Source organism: Melanostigma gelatinosum, assembly GCF_949748355.1.
Source record: "Melanostigma gelatinosum genome assembly, chromosome: 1".
Taxonomy (NCBI): domain Eukaryota; kingdom Metazoa; phylum Chordata; class Actinopteri; order Perciformes; family Zoarcidae; genus Melanostigma; species Melanostigma gelatinosum.
The window spans coordinates 27,611,059-27,630,830 of NC_136634.1; the positions used below are offsets into that span (position 1 = coordinate 27,611,059).

General features: G+C 46.4%; 1 protein-coding gene across 1 annotated transcript in view; it reads left to right on the plus strand.

Annotated features, from left to right (window-relative positions):
- Positions 1–19,772, plus strand: part of LOC306779301 (cytoskeleton-associated protein 5-A-like) — a 58,708-nt gene that overhangs the window by 19,043 nt on the left and 19,893 nt on the right. The window contains exons 14-29 of the mRNA XM_079271167.1: positions 331–441; positions 1,510–1,602; positions 4,427–4,612; positions 4,745–4,839; positions 4,984–5,167; positions 5,322–5,467; positions 7,060–7,234; positions 7,497–7,623; positions 8,025–8,107; positions 8,500–8,607; positions 9,240–9,362; positions 10,201–10,350; positions 10,439–10,642; positions 10,719–10,854; positions 10,979–11,172; positions 11,254–11,426. Coding sequence (XP_079127293.1) covers positions 331–441; positions 1,510–1,602; positions 4,427–4,612; positions 4,745–4,839; positions 4,984–5,167; positions 5,322–5,467; positions 7,060–7,234; positions 7,497–7,623; positions 8,025–8,107; positions 8,500–8,607; positions 9,240–9,362; positions 10,201–10,350; positions 10,439–10,642; positions 10,719–10,854; positions 10,979–11,172; positions 11,254–11,426 — 2,288 coding nt within the window. The remainder of the gene's footprint in view (positions 1–330; positions 442–1,509; positions 1,603–4,426; positions 4,613–4,744; positions 4,840–4,983; positions 5,168–5,321; positions 5,468–7,059; positions 7,235–7,496; positions 7,624–8,024; positions 8,108–8,499; positions 8,608–9,239; positions 9,363–10,200; positions 10,351–10,438; positions 10,643–10,718; positions 10,855–10,978; positions 11,173–11,253; positions 11,427–19,772) is intronic.

A 19,772-nucleotide genomic window follows, 5' to 3' on the forward strand; every position in this document is an offset into this window, starting at 1 on the left:
TGGCTGGGGGTCAGAGGTTGAGCTTGTCCTTCAGTTGGCGGTTTGATCCCCGGCTCCTCCAGTCAGAGTCAATTTTCTTTCTTTTTTACTCCCGCTCCTCTAGGCTGTGCCTCCAGTGTGTAGATGTTAGTCTGATCGGCAGGTGGCACCTTGCATGGTAGCCCCTGTCATCAGTGTGTGAATGGGTGAATGATGACATGTAGTGTCGAAGTGCTTTGAGTGGTCGTGGAACTAGAAAGGAGACTGTAAATTACCATTTAGCGCCAACTTTAGGCTTTATCAGTACATTGTTGTTGGACGTTCTAATGACTTGTGTGTGTGTGATGTCAGACTGAGGTGTGTGAAGAGCGGGCTGCGGTTGTACTTCCTGCCTCCTGGCTACAGCAGCTGGACTCTGCCAACTGGAAGGAGAGACTGGCCAGTATGGAGGAGTTCCAGAGGGTGAAGTGTTTTGTTCCTTGATGACTGTGTTAATTCATGACTAATTATTTCATACATTTTTTTTTTTATCTGTTTGGATGAAAATGATTTTGCCCGTCACATCACGTGATGCTGCCCAACAAATCAAATGTGTGTATTCCCGTAAGCATCGTGACCCAAGTTAGATAAACACACACAGGAGAGACAGAATAGTCTGAGAAGTATATACATTTCTCATTGTGTTCTCCAAAAAGAGAAAAGTGGACAGTTAGACCAGAGCCTTTAACCAAGAATGGACATTCTTATGTTTATTCTTCCCACGGACAGTTCATAACCAGTGTGTCTCATGTGTTCAGTTCATAACCAGTGTGTCTCATGTGTTCAGTTCATAACCAGTGTGTCTCATGTGTTCAGTTCATAACCAGTGTGTCTCATGTGTTCAGTTCATAACCAGTGTGTCTCATGTGTTCAGTTCATAACCAGTGTGTCTCATGTGTTCAGTTCATAACCAGTGTGTCTCATGTGTTCAGTTCATAACCAGTGTGTCTCATGTGTTCAGTTCATAACCAGTGTGTCTCATGTGTTCAGAGACCATGAGGATTATTTAAAGCAGCAATGTTAAGCGCCACTATGAGACAAAGTCGTTTGCTCAAACTCTTTTGAGCAAACGTACCCACTCGCATCCAAAATGAAGTCGGATAATAAACAATCTAAGATCAAAATCCTAACGCATGAATTCACTGCAACAAAGATGTGAGCTGAGAATAGAGCTGAAAGAAGTGGTTTAATAACAGATATTCAGTTCTGGACCTGTTGTATTCTCTAACTGGGCCTCGCTGAATTTCAATTGAATACCCCTGCCCTACAGGGTACTAAAGTGAATATTGAAGTAAAGTTTTTAATGTCATCAAAGTATCAATTGTTGAAGAAACTCATTGATTGAACGCATATAACTATGAACATGTTCTGTGTGAAGTGCTAAAACTTCTACATTTCATATTGAAGACTGTTGGAGAGCCGTGGAAAAGGCTGACGTGTTATCCAATAATATGCAGTAATAATAATCGATGGATTGATGTATGCTTCTAGGCTGTTGAGACCATGGATGGGGCGGAGATGCCCTGCCAGGCCTTAGTCAGGATGCTGGCCAAGAAACCAGGCTGGAAGGAGACCAACTTCCAGGTACGTGTCTCTGGTCCAGCAGCAGACTGTTTCCTGAAGCCATGTGGTCTGGGCTGGGGTTGACTGTCACTCTTAATTGTGAGGAAGCATGTTTTTAGAGAAAAGAGATCCTCTCCCCTGAATCATCATATTCTGATTAAGACGGTACAGCTGATCAGCCGGCAGATATCCTTAACATGTCTGGATGGGCAAATACCAAACCGTCTGCTGTGATACCTGGGTTTATGATCATCAGAAGGTGGCCGAATTTACTACAAGATGAAGCCTATTTGTAAGAAGTCTGACTTCATGCTTTTTCAGGTCTATCCGCAAGACGACAAGCAAACAACTCGTTCAATCCTTGTTTTCTGAATGTTTGGATCGATCAGTTTGTTTTGCTAACATTGTAGCTGCGCCATCAACACCCAAAATATCATCCATGTTATGGGTCATACTAGTGCTAGGCGCTATGAACAAAAATGTGTATCACGGTATTTTTTAAGATTTTGGTGGTTTCACGTTTTTTTTTTTTTTTCCTTGACTGTGTTTTTATATAGGTTTATAGTGGCTTATACTGTCAGAAGTACATATGCTATAAAAACATTTTAATGTCATGTATGGAGGCTTTGCTTGCTAGAGGGTGTGCTCGTTTGTTCCTATAATGTTGGGATAGCAGTTTGGCTGAAGTATTGCCGGTAAGACGTACCTTGAATCCAGTGTTTTAATCATTGCTCTGAGTCTTTCGCGACTGTCTGTAGCGGGACCATGTCCTTGCAGAGCTGGATCATTATTGCGTTCGTAATGTCGCTCCATCGCTTGCTTTTCTTGTCATAAGCAGTGCCTCGAGCAAATGCCTCTTCAAGCGATGTCTGACGCTTCGGCTTCACTGTTTCACTCACGTTAACGGTTGACGACCTCGAATCCGACGGCCGTCATCACACTGTTGGTATTCCAACATGTTTTCTGCTGAGGTGATGGAGTAAGTTGCTCATGTTACCACTAGCGTCAACAACAGTGGCTCGACAAACTTTGCAATATATAGTCTTTTGGTCTACGTTGGATTTTTTAAAAACCAAAACACTTCCAAACAGCAGACGCAGCTCCTCTCTTGGGCACAGACTCCATCGGTGGGTCTCCGGTCTGTCTCGGTTCATCCTGCATCGCTCTGTTCTTTAATGTAGCGACGGAGCCTTTCCCAGCTGTTCGCAGACGGTTGTGTTAGTGGGCTAGCTAGCGAGCTGTACCCAGCATGCCGTTCGGCGGTGTCATTCTATAAATGTACACTTATTAGTGCCACAAACTGTTGTGTCGTGGTGTTTGCCCTGTTAAAGAGCGTTAGTTATTAATTGTTGTGTTATAACCATGATCAGGGGTCCCTCTCAATACACTCTAGACATGTAGCTCCGACTGTAGCCCTCTTCGTGGCGAATAACTTTGGTTCTGTCAACTCCGCCGTGTGGAATAGATTTATAATGAAGATGTCCTTGTAAGAGTTCGGTACCTTTCTCCATTTTTCTGTCCCCGCCGGTTCTTTTCTGTTCCCGGTTCATGTGAGGGCTGCAGCAGTCTTAGGCCCGCCCCAAATGCTCTCATTGGTTGAGACGCGCGATGGCGCCCATCCCAAGCCAATCCTGAGCAACATCCCGCCCCTCCTGTGACCCTCTGTCTGTGTTTTCAGAGCCAGTGAGCAACAGACTTTCAAAATAATACATTTTTAAAAATGCGTTAACGTGAGATAAAATAATTGTCGGCGATAATAACGTTAACTTGCCCAGCACTACTAAGAACACAATAATAACATGGTGCAAAACTGGTATCGATAAAACGGAAACCAACGGAGCTTATTTTTTGTCTTGCAGATTTCATCCTGATTTGATCTGCCGCCATTAAAAATGTTTCATTTAAGTGGGGATAAAATAATGAAGGGATCTATTCCGTGGACACCGTGGTTCTGTGAAGCCTCACCATTCCATTACGGTTCTCAGTTCTCGATGCTTCTCAATGTGTCGCATCCTCAATCCTCTTTACTACTGCACATGGCTGCCTTTTCAAGAGGCAATAGCAGTGAGATACATCTAAACTCTCTTTGTTGAGAAAGTGAAATCAGACCGTGCTAACTGTTTGTACTATTAGTAGAGGTGTAACTCACAGTTGGGTTCGGTACGATACAGTGGAGCCACGGTTCGGTACGTTTCGGTACAGTAGAAAACTATGAATTCCAGAGAAATGTACTTGATTTTAAAATATATGTATTCATTACAACTAACATCATGAAGTTATTCTTTGACTTTGAACAATGATGGAACTATACCTGAGTGACCCATCTTCTGTGGTGTCTTCTTAGCAACACATAAGCATAAAAAACAAAAACTGCTCCTTAATGTTATGTAGTATTGTTACTTACATCTTGCTTACATCTTGTATTGTTACTTACATCTTGCAAAAGAGATTTTTAATCTCAATGGCACTACCTGGTTCAATAAAGGTTTAAAAAAAAAAAAAAAAAGTATTCGTCATGCGTACTGAAACAGTTCAATACGAATACGCGTATCGTTACACCCCTAACTATTAGTATTCGCTTCGTCATGCGCCTTCTTTCTAGTTAAGAGGTTGTACGTCAGGGACCGCTCTACTGTGTTAAGAATGTAACGAGTAAACAAAAAAAGCCGTTCACGTCCGCTTAGTGATGCATCTTAGAATAGACATTTCCACACCTAATGAGTCGGTTATTATCTTGTCGGCTTCCTTTAGAACCGCCTGTTTGTAGGTCGACTGCAGAGATGGATGCTGGAATGATCACTTGGGGATTGGATGTACCCATTCTGATGCTGTCTGCCCTGTGTAGGTGATGCAGATGAAGCTGCACATCGTGGCTCTCATCGCGCAGAGAGGACAGTTTTCAAAGATGTCAGCCTCCGTGGCTTTGGATGGCTTGGTGGACAAGGTCGGAGATGTCAAATGTGGAGGAAACGCCAAAGCGGGGTTGACTGCTATTGGAGAGGCTTGCTCTCTGCCCTGGACTGCAGATCAGGTTTGTTTCTCGTTACGAGGGATGGTATACTCTGGACAGAAGAAAAGTTCATTTTTCCCAAATAAAAGTTAAAAATACATTCTGTTTAAGAGCCATCGACTGTATTTACAGAGCTTGTGTTGTATTTGTCAGGTTGTGTCTATGGCGTTTGCACAGAAGAACCCCAAAAACCAGGCAGAGACTCTCAACTGGCTGGCTAATGCCATGAAGGAGTTTGGCTTTGCTGGGTAATTTACAGTCCTTATTTTAGAGCTCATTATTATATCAAATTGATGGAATATGTATATTATTTCAGTGATTTTCTTCAAAAATGATTCCAATGTTTGAAAGTGTTTTGGCTTAAGACCTCCTGAACCCCCCCCTCTCTCCAGTATCAATGTGAAGGGTTTCATCAACAATGTGAAGACCGCTCTGGGAGCAGCTAACCCTGCTATTCGGACAGCAGCCATCGCCCTGCTGGGAGTCACGTTCCTCTACATGGGAGTTCGTCTCCGCATGTTCTTTGAAGACGAGAAGCCTGCTCTCCTCACGCAGATAGATGCTGAGTTTGAGAAGGTATGGACGACGGATGGGCATCAAGCAAAACTACTATCCCCCGCTTCACAGCATACATTTATACCTCTCCCTCTCACCACCTGGTCATCCCGTGCAGGGAAAAGAGAACCTGGCAAAAAAAACTAAAATCTCTATTTCTATGTGTCCCACACAGATGCAGGGCCAGTCCCCACCAGCACCAATCCGATTCACCAAGAAGTCAGCAGCAGATGAAGAGGGTGATGAAGGAGAGGAGCAGGAAGAAGATGGAGCAGAAGCAGCACAGGACATTATGGACCTACTGCCCAGAACAGACATCGGGTAACCAAACACTGACAGCCCCAGTCTACCAAAACAAGATTGAACTTCATGCAGCCCTACTTTTTCAAAATATGAACACAATAATAATTTGTAAACGTACTTCTTGTTTTTATTTTTCTACATCTATTCTGAGAATTCTCAAGCTTTTAGGAATTGTCCATAAATGAGAAGAGGGTATCCTTAAGCCTGACGTTAATATCAAACATGCCACGTTTTGCCTTATGTGACTCGTTCAGAGAGGAGGAGCTTACCTCCATGTAGATACAACATCCATCTTGGCCAAAATATACGCTAGTGTTGCTTGTACCGGTGTATGTGTGTGGAAGTCCCAGATGTTTTATTCATGTATACAGTATCTATTCATGCCGTTTCTTGTCTGTCCACGTCGATAAGCAAACCACTTTAAAATGCTTGTTATCTGATTGGAGTTTGGCTCATTCAGTGGCTATGTTAATATTGTAGCTGCTCCATCAACACTCAAAATAACGTCACGAATAGGTCAGTATTTATTTAGATTATCTATTTATTAGTCGTACAATCTCCTTTATCGTCTGGTCTCTGTACAAACATGAGGCACTATTGTCGACGGCCGTCAGCGACGTCAGGAGAGTCTTTATGCTGATATGCTTTCGTGACACACATTTAGCCTATTTGAACATTTGTTGTTGCCACATTTACTTTATATAATCTCGCCACATGAAATAATAAACATCACAGATTTTCCTCAGAGGGCTTAACGATCTGTAAACGTATAACATCCCTGAATAGATCCAGTTGTTTGAAGGAGATGTTTTCACAGCAACATAAATAAGTAATAGATGAATTATGAGCTGTTTACACTGCCTCCTAAAGATTATAATGCATCAATAAAACTACTAATGCCAAGATTTGTTTTATCAATGAAAATACAATCTTTTATTTCCTAATCATTTGAATAGTTTCCCTTTTTATGGAAGAACACTATAGATGACTATAACAAAGTAGAAGGATAACATGTAGAATGTTTGCCACTGACTTCAGAGCGCTTGAAATTATTTTTGGGATGGTGGTACAAAAGTCTGGATCCTTGTAGACCAGCTGCCATAATCAAACAACAAAGGGAACTGTATCTGCCAATATTGATCATCAATAATTTGTATCGGCGGCAAAAAAACCAGGATCAGGGATCCAAGGGTTTTATTGAATCCAATAAATCCCACTTCAGGATGTTCTCTTACTAATGATTCAATTAAATTGTTCCTGCTCCAAACTATCGTTATATCGGCCTTTAATATGCACCGGTCGACCTCCTAGAAGATCATCATCTACATGATATAATATGACTTCACTGTTGCTACACTTAAACATAACATATTTACTCACAAGATTTTAACAATGATTAGTAACGTGGTACTGAAGAAACCACGATGCGTATTTAAGCTAAAAGTTTGCTATGCCTTTTATCCATACCACTGAGTGTGTGTGTGTGTGTGTGTGTACAGTATATATGTCCCATTGTGTTTGTTTGGCTCAAGTGAGGAGACACTCCGTTGATTGCGATGGCATAGACTGAAGTATTGTGCCTATTTTCTCTCTTCCCTCCCGTCTCACAGTGACAAGATTACGTCTGATCTGCTGTCTAAAATCAGTGACAAGAACTGGAAGATCAGGAAGGAGGGTCTGGATGAGACTGCAGCCATCATCTCAGAGGCCAAGTTGATCACAGCCAACATCGGAGACCTGCCTCTGGCCCTGAAAGCCCGACTCAGCGATTCCAACAAGATCCTGGTTAGTAAGGGAGCAGACGTCCCTGCAGCAGCACAGCTCTGTTCAGAATGAAACCACATGAAATGAAAGTCCTCAAGTCAACACACTGCCCCTGATTTCATGAGATTTTTGGTAATTTCATCGTTGCAGATAGTTACAAGGTTAATGAATTGTCCTTGTACGGCAGGGTTTCCTAACTTTCTGTGGCTGGCATTTATCTAAATGCATTTTCACAACCATCTTGTCTGCAATAAGGAATGTGTCTCTCCTCATCTGCCTGCAGACGGCCTCCAAAGATCAGGTGGGAGGCATGTTTGAGAAGGCCAGAGCTGTGATGCCAGCTAAACCTGCTGCCCCTGCCAAAGCTGGAGGGGGGAGAGGCTCTGCAGAGCCCAGCAGAGCTGCTTCAGGTTTGTGTCACATGACAGTCAATCCTTATTAGAACCACGGTCTCTCATTAAGACAGATGCTCAATGTCAAACCAAGTCTCTGCTACTTTTACACATAATGTGAGGTATGGTTGGGTTTGACAGCTTGGATCTGGTTCCCATTCGGCAGAATAGCTGTATTCACTAAACGTCCACGCAGACAAGGGGAGGAATGTGTAACCGATGTAGGAAGTACAGCAGTGTGAATTCTCCCTGCTAATATATGTTTTATATTTTCTTTTTGAAAGCATCGTATGAATTCAGCCCATTTACAAAATGGGTAGAAAAAATGCAAACACAGGAAGTGTCTGACATCAAATGTTTTAATAGTCTGCGCAATATTAGTTTGATCACATGTTCACAAAGTTGACCCTCCTCTGCAGCCTCCAGGCAGCCAGCCAGTGAGGACTCTGTGGACAGTAAACCTGAAGTCAAGAAGGTCCGAGGAGGAGCGGCCGGGAAGAAGGTACGTCTTTCTGGATGCTCTTCTGTTTGAGACGTTTCAGTGTGCACAGAGGACCAGATGTGTTCTACTTGGTAGGACCTAATACATGTTTGAATGGCTGTTTAGCTCAAGTATCATTTGTTTCATTATTGATATAAATGTCCTCATTTATATTAATAATGAAGGAAGAGAGACTTGTTCGGTTCAAGTCCAGTCTGACCCTTCCAATTGTTTGGTTTGACATTAAGAGTTGATCTGTACCTTCAGTAAATACTCCCCCATTGATGTCTCTCCTGTTAGTGGTTGTGCATATCAGGCATGAGCATTTGACACAATTTCATTTTTGTTGATGCGCACCGTTTCATTTTATGACCGTGAGGTGTAAATATGATGTGGTTTTTCTACTCACCCAGCCTCCCTCCCCTCCAGAAGAACCTGTCCCCCCCCCTTCCAAGGACAAGGACAGTAATGCTAGTAAAAAGCCCCCCTGCAAAGGGAAGGCTGCTGCTAGCGGTCAACAGGTAGTCCTTGTGATGAAATGTGTTTACACTTCATCTACCTGTTGCTACTTATTAAAGCTGCGTAGCAGATGTGGGGCCCGTTTTTCCGTGGACAGATGTGAACCCCTGTCCGGCTCTCTGCCTTGACCCGGTCGGCTCGGCTCAGTCTAACCCTGTTTCTCTAATCGCTAAAACCGCCAGTGAACACACCACTGTATAACCGGAAGCACATGTACACACAGTTGTTGGGTGGAATGAGATCAACTCATGTCTGTAGTAACCTTTAACATGTAGAAACCTGCTAACATGAGATGAATCAGCCCATGCAGTGCATCAGACAGACAGACAGACAGTGAATGCATGCTAACAGAAGCACAAACTGAGAGGGGTCACGTTTCAGGTCACCCCACTGCATGAGTGTGTTTATCAATGTGTTGGAATAGTATCACATCTGTGTTTCTGCGCTGTGTTAACCTGCACTGAGATCTGTTCAGCATAACACCCTTTGTCTCCTGTTTCTTCTGTCTGCCACCTACACACCCCTCCGTCATCCACAGCAGAAGCTGGTTACACACACTGCTGCCAAACATTCCACAGGCGGAGCACATTGGTTCACTTGCTGTCCCTCACTGTGATGCTGCCTCTCCTCTCAGGGTGCAGCTGGCAAGAAGCCTGCAGCCAAAAGCCAGAAGGATGATGAAGATAGGTCCGGGCCAATCTTCGTCCTCATCCCCAGCGCTAAGGAGCAAAGGATCAAGGAAGAGAAACAACTAAAGGTATCTGAGAAACATGTCCTGATCCCAGTGGGAGATCAGCTCTATTCTGTGTCTGAGAGTGAAAGTGTCAGCTGATGGCTAGGAAGCTGAGTAAGGCTTTGTGCAGTGTAATCAAATATTACCAAACTTACGCCTAACAAGGCACTGTTGTACACGCTGATGAAAACAGTACTGTATACACTGAGCTGCCGGTGTATTAGGTCTATTGACTACACCCAGGTGAATAGGGTCACACTATTTAACTGATGGATACCAGCATGCAGCCTCCCCAGTGAAATACTTACAAACATGCAAATGAAGCATTGTCTTATTAAATGTGTTTATTTGCATACAATTCCAGAACATAAATCTGAACATTGGATGAAGCATGGTTCAAAATAGTTTCATTTTGTTGACATATTGAGCTCGATGGTTTATGCAGATGGTATTTTGGATATCTCTCTACAAATCAGAAAAAACTGTCAACATCCATGAAAAGAAATCCATTTTCACCATCTTCTTATGAATAACATGTTTTATTGACAACCTTCATCTGTACCTCTTAAAAATGTGTGAGTTCTTCTGTCCAGTGTTAGCTGACATGTAAGATGCTCTAGTAGTTGAGTGAGAGGTGCATGGACTGTAACTGGGTGGGGCTACCATGACTAATGCGTTGTCTATAATTGTTGGTGAGATGTATTGAAGAGGAAATATCAGTAATAATGTTTTAGAGTGTTTAGAAAAAAACAATAAATCTCATTTAAAAAAGGCACCACAAGCATATTACAATACAAACGTCAATTTGACTGTAGGTACCCGTCCTTTTGGGCAGTCCAACAGGCGGCCTAAACTGGCGACTTGTTTGAAATGGAACTTCACCACTCCCCGAGATGAATATTTGGAGCAGCTGAAAACGCAGATGTCCACCTGCTTTGCCAAGTGGCTACAAGACGAGCTTTTTCACATCGACTTCCAGAGACAAGTCAAGGCTATAGCAGTCATGATTGAGGTAGTGGTTGGTCTTAATCTACACATGACGGCATTAGGAGTCGGCTAGTTTTGGTAATAAAGTCTGTATGTGTGTTTGTGACTGGCAGAGGTTGGAAAGTGAGAGCGAAGCCACCATCAGCTGTCTGGACCTGATTCTCAAGTGGTTCACTCTGCGGTTCGTTGACACCAACACCACAGTCCTGATGAAGGTGCTGGAGTATCTGAAGCTGGTGTTTGCCATGCTGAGCAGAGAGAACTACCACCTGACTGAGTACGAGGCCAACTCCTTCATCCCCTACCTCATACTCAAGGTGAGCACACGGCCCCCTCAGGTTGGTAGAAGCCACTGTCGAGCCTTTTCTGCTCACCGTTTCATCTCTTCTTCAGGTCGGAGAGTCAAAGGATGTGGTTCGCAAAGATGTTCGGGCCATACTGGCCATGCTGTGTAAGGTTCACCCAGCATCCAAGGTCTTCCCTTTCCTCATGGATGGAACGAAGGCCAAGAACTCCAAACAGAGAGCTGGTAAGTCGCTACAGACCTGTACTGTTCCATTATATGCCTCTTTAATGGCAAACTGTGAGGGATGATGTCTTTGAAGAGATGTATTCTAACAACATTGTTTCTGTGGGTTGCTCCCTGTCCTCAGAATGTCTGGAGGAGTTGGGTTGTTTGATAGAGGGCTATGGGATGAATGTATGCCAGCCAACACCAGCGAAGTCTCTGAAGGAGATAGCCGTGCACATAGGCGACAGAGACACATCTGTTCGCAACGCTGCCCTGAACACTGTGGTGGCTGTCTACAATGTCTGTGGGGACCAAGTCTACAAACTAATAGGAAATGTAAGATGGAGGACACCATTATCAAAAGAATAACCCCAAAACAGCCGATTGTACATGACTCGTTTCCCCTATCCTTTCCAGTTATCAGAGAAAGACATGAGCATGCTGGAGGAGAGGATCAAGCGTTCAGCCAAGAAGACGACGGCAGCTCCCGCCAAGCCGAGTGCGCCGGAGAGGTCTCAGAGAGAGCACCCTACCAACTCCAACGCCACCCTCCTCCGCAAGCCTGCACAAGAAGACCCCAACAAACTCAAGTAGGGTTCAGGGCCCCCTCTGGCTCAGCGCTGTTTGTTCTATTTCATCCTTACTGACCGCCAGAGGAAGTGCTTAACACTGGATGTATCCCGTCTCGCGCATGCGCAGGTCGAATATTTAAATCAACAAAGTCACGTGTGACCTCGGATGACCACCGTCATCTATAAGTTCCGGTGTCATCCTGAGCTCAGTCCTTTTTTTCTTCTCGCGTCGCAGGTTAGCTACCATGGTAGCTTAAACAAGGATGTGTCTACGATCAAGACATATTAGAGCTCGTCGCTGTAGCCTTGTGACTACCGGTCGGAGTTGCGGTTCTCTCGCCCTCCAAAGGCTGCGACGAGCTGTCCCTCTTCGGAGGGAACGGTGTGTTCGCCGTGCGGACATCAAGCCCCGGACTGGTGGACGCCCCTATCATCGGTCGTCACCAGTCTGATAAGGGCAGCTAAGTCGTGATGACAGCAATCGGTAAGATCGATTAACATTGTTTTCTATAACAGTTGTTTGTTCCACGGTTGGCAGAGCGCTTCCGCTCTAGTAATCGAGTGGCGCGCTAACGAGAGCGTAGAATTACGCTGTCGGCCCGCCCTTCACAGTGTTACGGCTATCACAGTTAGCAGAGTGTTCCTGCTCAGGCAAACTTTGTGAGACACTAGTCCGCATTGGCGTTGTGTACATGGAGATTTAATCTTTACATCTGACGTAATTCGCAGTTAGCAGTGTCTGCACTCAGGCTAACTTGGATGCTAGCTGGGACTGCGTCCATCAACTTTGTAAACCTTACGGCTGTCACAGTTAACAGAGCGTCCTCGCTTAGGTTAACTCAGTGGAAAACTAGCTAAACAAAGCTGATACTGGGGCTGTAGCCATCAACTTTGTATCCTTACAGCTGTCACAGTTAACAGAGCGTCCTCGCTCAGGTTAACTCAGTGGGAAACTAGCTAAACAAAAGCTGATACTGGGACTGCGTCCATCAACTTTGTATCCTTACGGCTGTCACAGTTAACAGAGCTGTCACAGTTAACAGAGCGTCCTCGCTCAGGTTAACTCAGTGGGAAACTAGCTAAACAAAGCTGATACTGGGACTGCGTCCATCAACTTTGTATCCTTACGGCTGTCACAGTTAACAGAGCGTCCTCGCTCAGGTGAACTCAGTGGAAACTAGCTAAACAAAGCTGATACTGGGGCTGTAGCCATCAACTTTGTATCCTTACAGCTGTCACAGTTAACAGAGCGTCCTCGCTCAGGTTAACTCAGTGGGAAACTAGCTAAACAAAAGCTGATACTGGGACTGCGTCCATCAACTTTGTATCCTTACGGCTGTCACAGTTAACAGAGCTGTCACAGTTAACAGAGCGTCCTCGCTCAGGTTAACTCAGTGGGAAACTAGCTAAACAGAGCTGATACTGGGGCTGTAGCCATCAACTTTGTATCCTTACAGCTGTCACAGTTAACAGAGCGTCCCCGCTCAGGTTACCTCAGTGGAAAACTAGCTAAACAAAGCTGATACTGGGGCTGTAGCCATCACCTTTGTATCCGTACAGCTGTCACAGTTAACAGAGCGTCCTCGCTCAGGTTAACTCAGTGGGAAACTAGCTAAACAAAAGCTGATGCTGGGACTGCGTCCATCAACTTTGTATTGGCCATCAACTTTGTAGCATTACAACGATCACAGTTAGTGGAATGTGCTCGCTCAGGCTAACTCGGTGAATGCTAGTTAGACTAAATCAACATCGAGGTTGTGCCCATTGATGGTTTTTACGCATTACGGCTGTCGAGTTCGCTCCGGCTAACTAGACTAAGCTAATACTCGGTGGGTCCATTGATTGTTGTAAACATTATGGACATATCGGTAGCGGATATCAGTTAGCAGAGTGCCCTCGCTCAGGCTAACTGGTAGCACACCAAGAGTTACAGCACCTGTCCAAGTGGAGAGTGTCCTCGCACTGTAAGGACTGTGGGTTTTTTTGTCCGTTTTCACAGTAGCAGAGTGCTCTCGCTCAAGCTAACTGGTGGGGCACCAATATCTGCAGCAACTATCCGAGTGAAGAGTGTCCTCGCTCCCCTCTCACTATGAGGACTGTTTTCCTGACCTGTTCCACAGTGGCAGAGTGCTCTCGCTCAAGCTAACTGGTGGGACACCAATATCTGCAGCAGCTGTCTTAGTGAAGAGTGTCCTCGCTCCCCTCTCACTGTAAGGACTGTGTTCTTTTTGTCAGTTTTTCACAGTAGCAGAGTGCTCTCGCTCAAGCTAACTGGTGGGACACCAATATCTGCAGCAACTAGCTTAGTGAAGAGTGTCCTCGCTCCCCTCTCACTATAAGGACTTGCCTGGCCTGTTTCCACAGTGGCAGAGTGCTCTCGCTCAAGCTAACTGGTGGGACACCAATATCTGCAGCAATTAGTTTAGTGAAGAGTGTCCTCGCCCCTCTCACTATAAGGACTTTGCCTGACCTGTTTCCACAGGGGCAGAGTGCTCTCGCTCAAGCTAACTGGTGGGACACCAATATCGGCAGCAACTATCTTAGTGAAGAGTGGCCTCGCTCCCCTCTCACTGTACGGACTGTGTTCTGTTTTGTCCGTTTTTTACGGTAACAGAGTGCTCTCGCTCAAGCTAACTGGGGGGACACTAATATCTGCAGCAACTATCTTAGTGAAGAGAGTGGGCTTAGAGAGTGCCCTCGCCCCTCTCACTATAAGGACTTTGCCTGACCTGTTTCCACAGTTGCAGAGTGCTCTCGCTCAGGCTAACTGGTGGGTCACCAATATCCGCAGCGGCTGGCTAAGGGAGGAGTGTCCGAAGGATCACTCGCCACTGACTGCCCCCTGCCTGTTCTCTTAACATTCAGCAGAGCGCTCCCGCTCGGACTGATTTGGAATTCCGCATAAACTAGTGGGACAAGGGTTCCACCAGAATCGCAGCCATGTTAAACTCTCCCGGCTGTAGGACCTGTATAGCTCCTCTTCAGCCGGAGGACGGCCCTGACCTCTTGCCCTGGCAGGGAGAACCCAGGCAGGACCTGCGGCATCACGCCTTGAGCAGTAAGGTCTGCTAGGCTGGCCGAAGTGGAACACCTGATGTGGGAGGGCTACCTCCCCCTGTCAGGGCAGCTGAATCCAGACCAACCTACCCTGGTCATTTGTATGGCGCTTGCACGCCGGGCATACACAGCAGCTGGAACATCCACCTGTGAGTGCCTTCTTCAGGCACCTTCCCGCCCTCACCACCTTTTCTTCCTCCCTCCGAGGAATATCTGAGGGAGTTGCGTGCATGGTGGAGACACCAGGGAGGCCCGATGCCAGGTGCCCTCGACCCAATGTCGGGTCAAAGATGACCTGCTATCCAGGGCTTAGGACACAGCAGCGCTGTGCACCGTATCGACAACTCCCTCTCCCACCTCATGCTTTCCCTCGCAGATTCTCTGCAGCGGGCTACTTCGACGCTTCTGCTCAGTGATGCTTCATTGCAGGCGTTTGCGCTCATATCGAGGGAACGTGGATGTATGATGTCCACCCTGGTTCAGACTCGCCGCCAGGTTTGGCTGGCGCAGTCACCCCTATCTGAGACATGTAGGAGGACCCTCCATACTGTCCCAGTGGAGCCTGGTGAGCTGTTCGAGTCAGCTGCTGTACAGGCGCTTCAGCGGACTGTTAGAGCTAGCCAGACCTGGCAGCAGTTCTCTGGTCTTTGCAGGGACATGCCTGCACCCCCAGACCTAGGGGTCCCATTTTTGGCCCACAAGGCCGTTTCTCAGCCTCCAGCTTACCCTAGTAGCGCAACAGGCCTCGGCGTCCTGCTGAGAGGCCGGACCGCTACCTATACAACCCTACTTACGTCCCCGTCCCCCCCGGAGGGGTGCCAGGAGATGTCTCCAGGCCGGCTGTCAGGGTTCTTTCTCCCATCAGCGGATTTCCAAGGGAGAGTGCTTCACGTCTATCGACGCCTGTTCCCATGGGGCGTCACCACAACTTTCAGTCCTGGGTGCTTCCATTCGGACTCTCCCATCTCCCCATGGGTGTCCACAGTGTGTTACTGCTGTCCTTTCCCCCTGCAATCGCAGGGCGTGAACATACTGCCGTACTTAGACGACTGGCTGACCTAGGTGCCGTCCCGGCTTCAGGCGCCACAGGACACTGCTCGCCTTCTCTCACGTGGCCCGGTAGGCCTCAAGGTGAACATGGAGAGGAGCTACCTGAGCCCTTCTCAGAGCATAACCTTCATTAGGGTGGCCCTATGAGGGCCTGTCTGTCGCCCCAGTGCGGATGGCTGAACAGCCTTCACTTGGATGCCAAGTGGCACAGATACAGGGCAATAATATTATCGAAACAGTGTCTATTCATCTATTCACTATCCCCATGGAGGGAGTGCATATCTGGCGAACAGTGTCCCAGGAACCGAGCCCCAGGGGCTCGGTTCCATTCCACCAGGAGATTGTCACAACAGGTACCTGCCTCTCAAGGCGGGTGCAGGGTGACAGAACGGGACAGCCTGGGGGCAGTTGTCTGCTGAAAGACCGCAGGTCCAGGTTCTAGAGCTAGCGCTCGAGCACTTCCTTCCATGTTGAAGGGAAAGCATGTGCTTGTCCGGTGGACAGCACCTCTGCTGTGATTTCCCATGAACTATCGATGGGGCACCAGATCTGCAGAAGTTGCTACGGGGATCACCGTGGCCTTCTGACTTGGGAGGCCCCTCGCCTGACCAGCCTGTGGGCAATGTACCCACCAGGGGAATGGAACAAGGTTGTGGTTTTCCTGTTCTGTTACAAGCCTCCACCGGGAGAGTGGCGGCTGCATCCAGACGTGTCGACCCACTGGCCCCACTGGGTCTCTCTGATGGAGGGGACCAGCCCTCTGGGTCAAGATGCCCTGGCTCACACGTGGCCAGAGGATCTTCTTGGTGCCTTTCCACCAGTCCCTCCGCTTTTGCTATAAGCTTGTCAGAGTTCTTCCCCGACAGGAGGGATCTCCTGTCGCGACTAGAGGGTCGGATTTGGCATTCCAATCCCTGCCGCCTTCAATTAGGGGTCACGGGAGGGCCCGACCGGATGCTGAGTGGCTGCATAGAACCAGTCTGATGGACTATTCTGAATGCCAGTGCGCGGTCTACCTGCCTGCAGTACAAGAAACAGGTGGAAGCTGTTCTCCGACTAGTGTGCGGCTCAGAACAAGGTCCCAGTACAGCGCCCCGTGCCTGCGGTACTGAGTTTCTACAGTCTCTCCTGGATAAGGGCCGGTCTCCCCTGCATGGGACCTACCCTTGGTACTGGACAGCTTATGCTTGTCCTTTTGAACCCCTGGCACAGGCGGAGCCTAGATGGCTATCAGCAAGTCGGTTTTCTCCTTGCTGTCAATTCAGCTCAATGTGGGGGCGAGCTGCATGCCCTATCAGTGGAAGAATCAGGTCTGAGGTGGAACTCAGATGGCTTGGGTGTCACTTTCTGGCCTAGGGCAGTGTTTCTCCCAAGGGGGTGGATACGTTCACATATAAACCGGCCTATCCAGCTGGCAAAGTTGACCCCCCCCTCCCCCATCGGGAGAGGAGAGGTCAAGGCTGCTGTGCCCAGTGTGGGCCCTCAGAGCTTATATGGAAGCCACCGCCTGCATAGTCAGTTATGGTGAGCCTAAGAAGGGCTGTGCTCCTTTTTAAGGAAAAAAAGGAGAAACGGCACCTGTCCCACTGGATAGTGGAGGCCATTGCCGATACATACAAGGCGAGCGGCTGCGCTCGGCCATCCGGGGTGAAGGGTCACTACCAAGAGTGTCTCCACACCGAGGGCAAGCCTGAGTGGTGTGCCTGTGGGGGATACATGTGCAGCGGCCTCAGGGGCATCACCGAGCACATTCACCAAACACTACAGAGTTAACGTTGCCGACCCTCACCCACTGGGGAGGGTTCTTGGCCAATTTTCTCTGCCGGAGCTATAAGGGGTAGTTACTGTGCTTCCTCGTGACTCTTTTGGTATAAGTCATCCAGTGTTAAGCACTGCCTCTGGCGGTCAGTAAGGATGAAATAGAACGAAAGTTACGAACGTAACTACGGTTCTATGAATCCTGGATGACCGCCAGAGTTCTTGGTCACTCGGAATCCCGTGAACTCGCGAGAAGATTCCATAGGACTGAGCTCAGGATGACACCGGAACTTATAGATGACGGTGGTCATCCGAGGTCACACGTGACTTTGTTGATATAAATATTCGACCTGCGCATGCGCGAGACGGGATACATCCAGTGTTAAGCACTGCCTCTGGCGGTCATCCAGGATTCATAGAACCGTAGTTACGTTCGTAACTTTCGTTTTAAAGTCAGCCGAATAAAAACCAGTAAGGAAGCCAATAATACCAGCTCACCACTAAATGTATAATATTGAAGGAGGAAAAACTAAAAGCATATACAGTATCTATGGCCATAGAGAGAAAAAAGAAATATAGATAGATAGATAGAGAGCGAGCCATGATTTACGATCCCTTGCTTTGTCGGTAAAAAGCATTTAACTAGAACATGGGGAGCTTGTGGATTATGTGGTCAGCTGTATGCTGACTTGGAGGATGCTTTTGACCTTATAGTTGGTTGTGTGGACGGGCCTGGAAAGCTTCATGGTTACTGTTGGATGGATAACAGGTTCAGCCACTTTTAAAGTCAACAAATCTTTCTCCAAACAACAAAAACATAGCGATGCCTGGTGTTAAAGTGCCTAAATATGAAATGTATTCACCACTTTGTTTATTATACAACATTCAGTCACAGTGGGCATAATATACAATATAGAAAGACTTGGTTGGATTCAGCTGTTTAAAGTTTGCTGCTCTCTGAACTGGGAGTTTGGACAGTATTGCACAAATAAATCCTTTAATATATTTTAGGACTTTAATGCTTAACAGTTACCTTCTTGCCGAAATAAAACTAGACGTAAAATCAATACTGATATTTCCATAATTGGTTTAAGTTTTGACTTTCATAATACAAGACTCTTAAGCGATCGAGCAGCCTCACTGATGACCAAACATTACAACCGGGGATGAATGGGGTGGATCCAACATCAACTGGTAGAAAGGCTGCAAAACCATCGCGAAATCTGGTGCCCCTTCTTTTCTCCGCTCCCTACACACACACGCGCACACACACACACTTCTGTTTTACAGAAATGATTTATCCAGTGATGTTGGTCAGCAAACAAAACTTTCATTCCATTATTTTACAGGTAGAAGACCGTGGCATGCTTCTAAATTAATGCAGTTAAAATTATGGGTGGGAATCACCAGAGGTCCCGCGATACGATATTATCACGATATCATCGCAATATTCTGAGTATTGCGATAACATAGGCCTATATTGCGATTTATTACTTTTTTCAACTTCAAATGATGTCCCCAAAGGAAAACTGTCAACATGTTTTATCTGATAAGATAAAGTTTTCAGTCTGTTCATCTCACTTCAATCATTTTTATTGCAGCAGAATATGATTGTCAAGCAGACAGACTGACCAACAATGTCATAAATGTTGCATGAACCTGACAAACTGAACGGTTTGTATCACTACATAGTCCAACTGAACTTAATGCAAACGTGTGGACTCAGTATATGAACTATAACTTCTATAAGTAGGATATTAGAGTTATATAACTCAGTATATGAACTATAACTTCTATAAGTAGGATATTAGAGTTATATAACTCAGTATATGAACTATAACTTATATAAGTAGGATATTAGAGTTATATAACTCAGTATATGAACTATAACTTATATAAGTAGGATATTAGAGTTATATAACTTGTGATGCGTGGAGGGCAGAGAGAGTTATGCGCTGCACTCTCCTCATGAGCTGGCTACTGTTGGCAGGTTTAACCCCGTTGTGAGGCCAGATGTCTCTTTGTTTTGACCAACTTCCTACCAATCACGCTGACCCGGGACCTTTGCTGACCTCACCAGAAAACAACTCGGCACCATCTAGTGCAGTGATTCTTAACCATAGGGCCGAGCGCCACCTAGAGGGCCGCGGAAAACTTTCAGTTTTGCACCTGTGGGCCGCGAGGGCGCAGGACCGCATAGGTTATCAATTGAAGACACCAGAGATATCACTGTTATTGTTATCCATGAGACGCTCAGTTACAATATAGCTTCCCACCACCTGGTGGCGGTAATGCATCAGTCAGTTGTTTAACAAGCTGCAATAAGCAGAAGAAGACACTCAGCTAGCCGCTAGCCTGTAGCGAAAGTTATGGATAAGTTATTAAAAATAAAAAATGAAGACAACAGTGGTGCCATACCCCCCTAAAGTCTAAATGTGTGCGCAAGTACAACCCTGACTTTCTTAAGTACGGCTTTGTGAACGGAGGCAACGAGGCAGA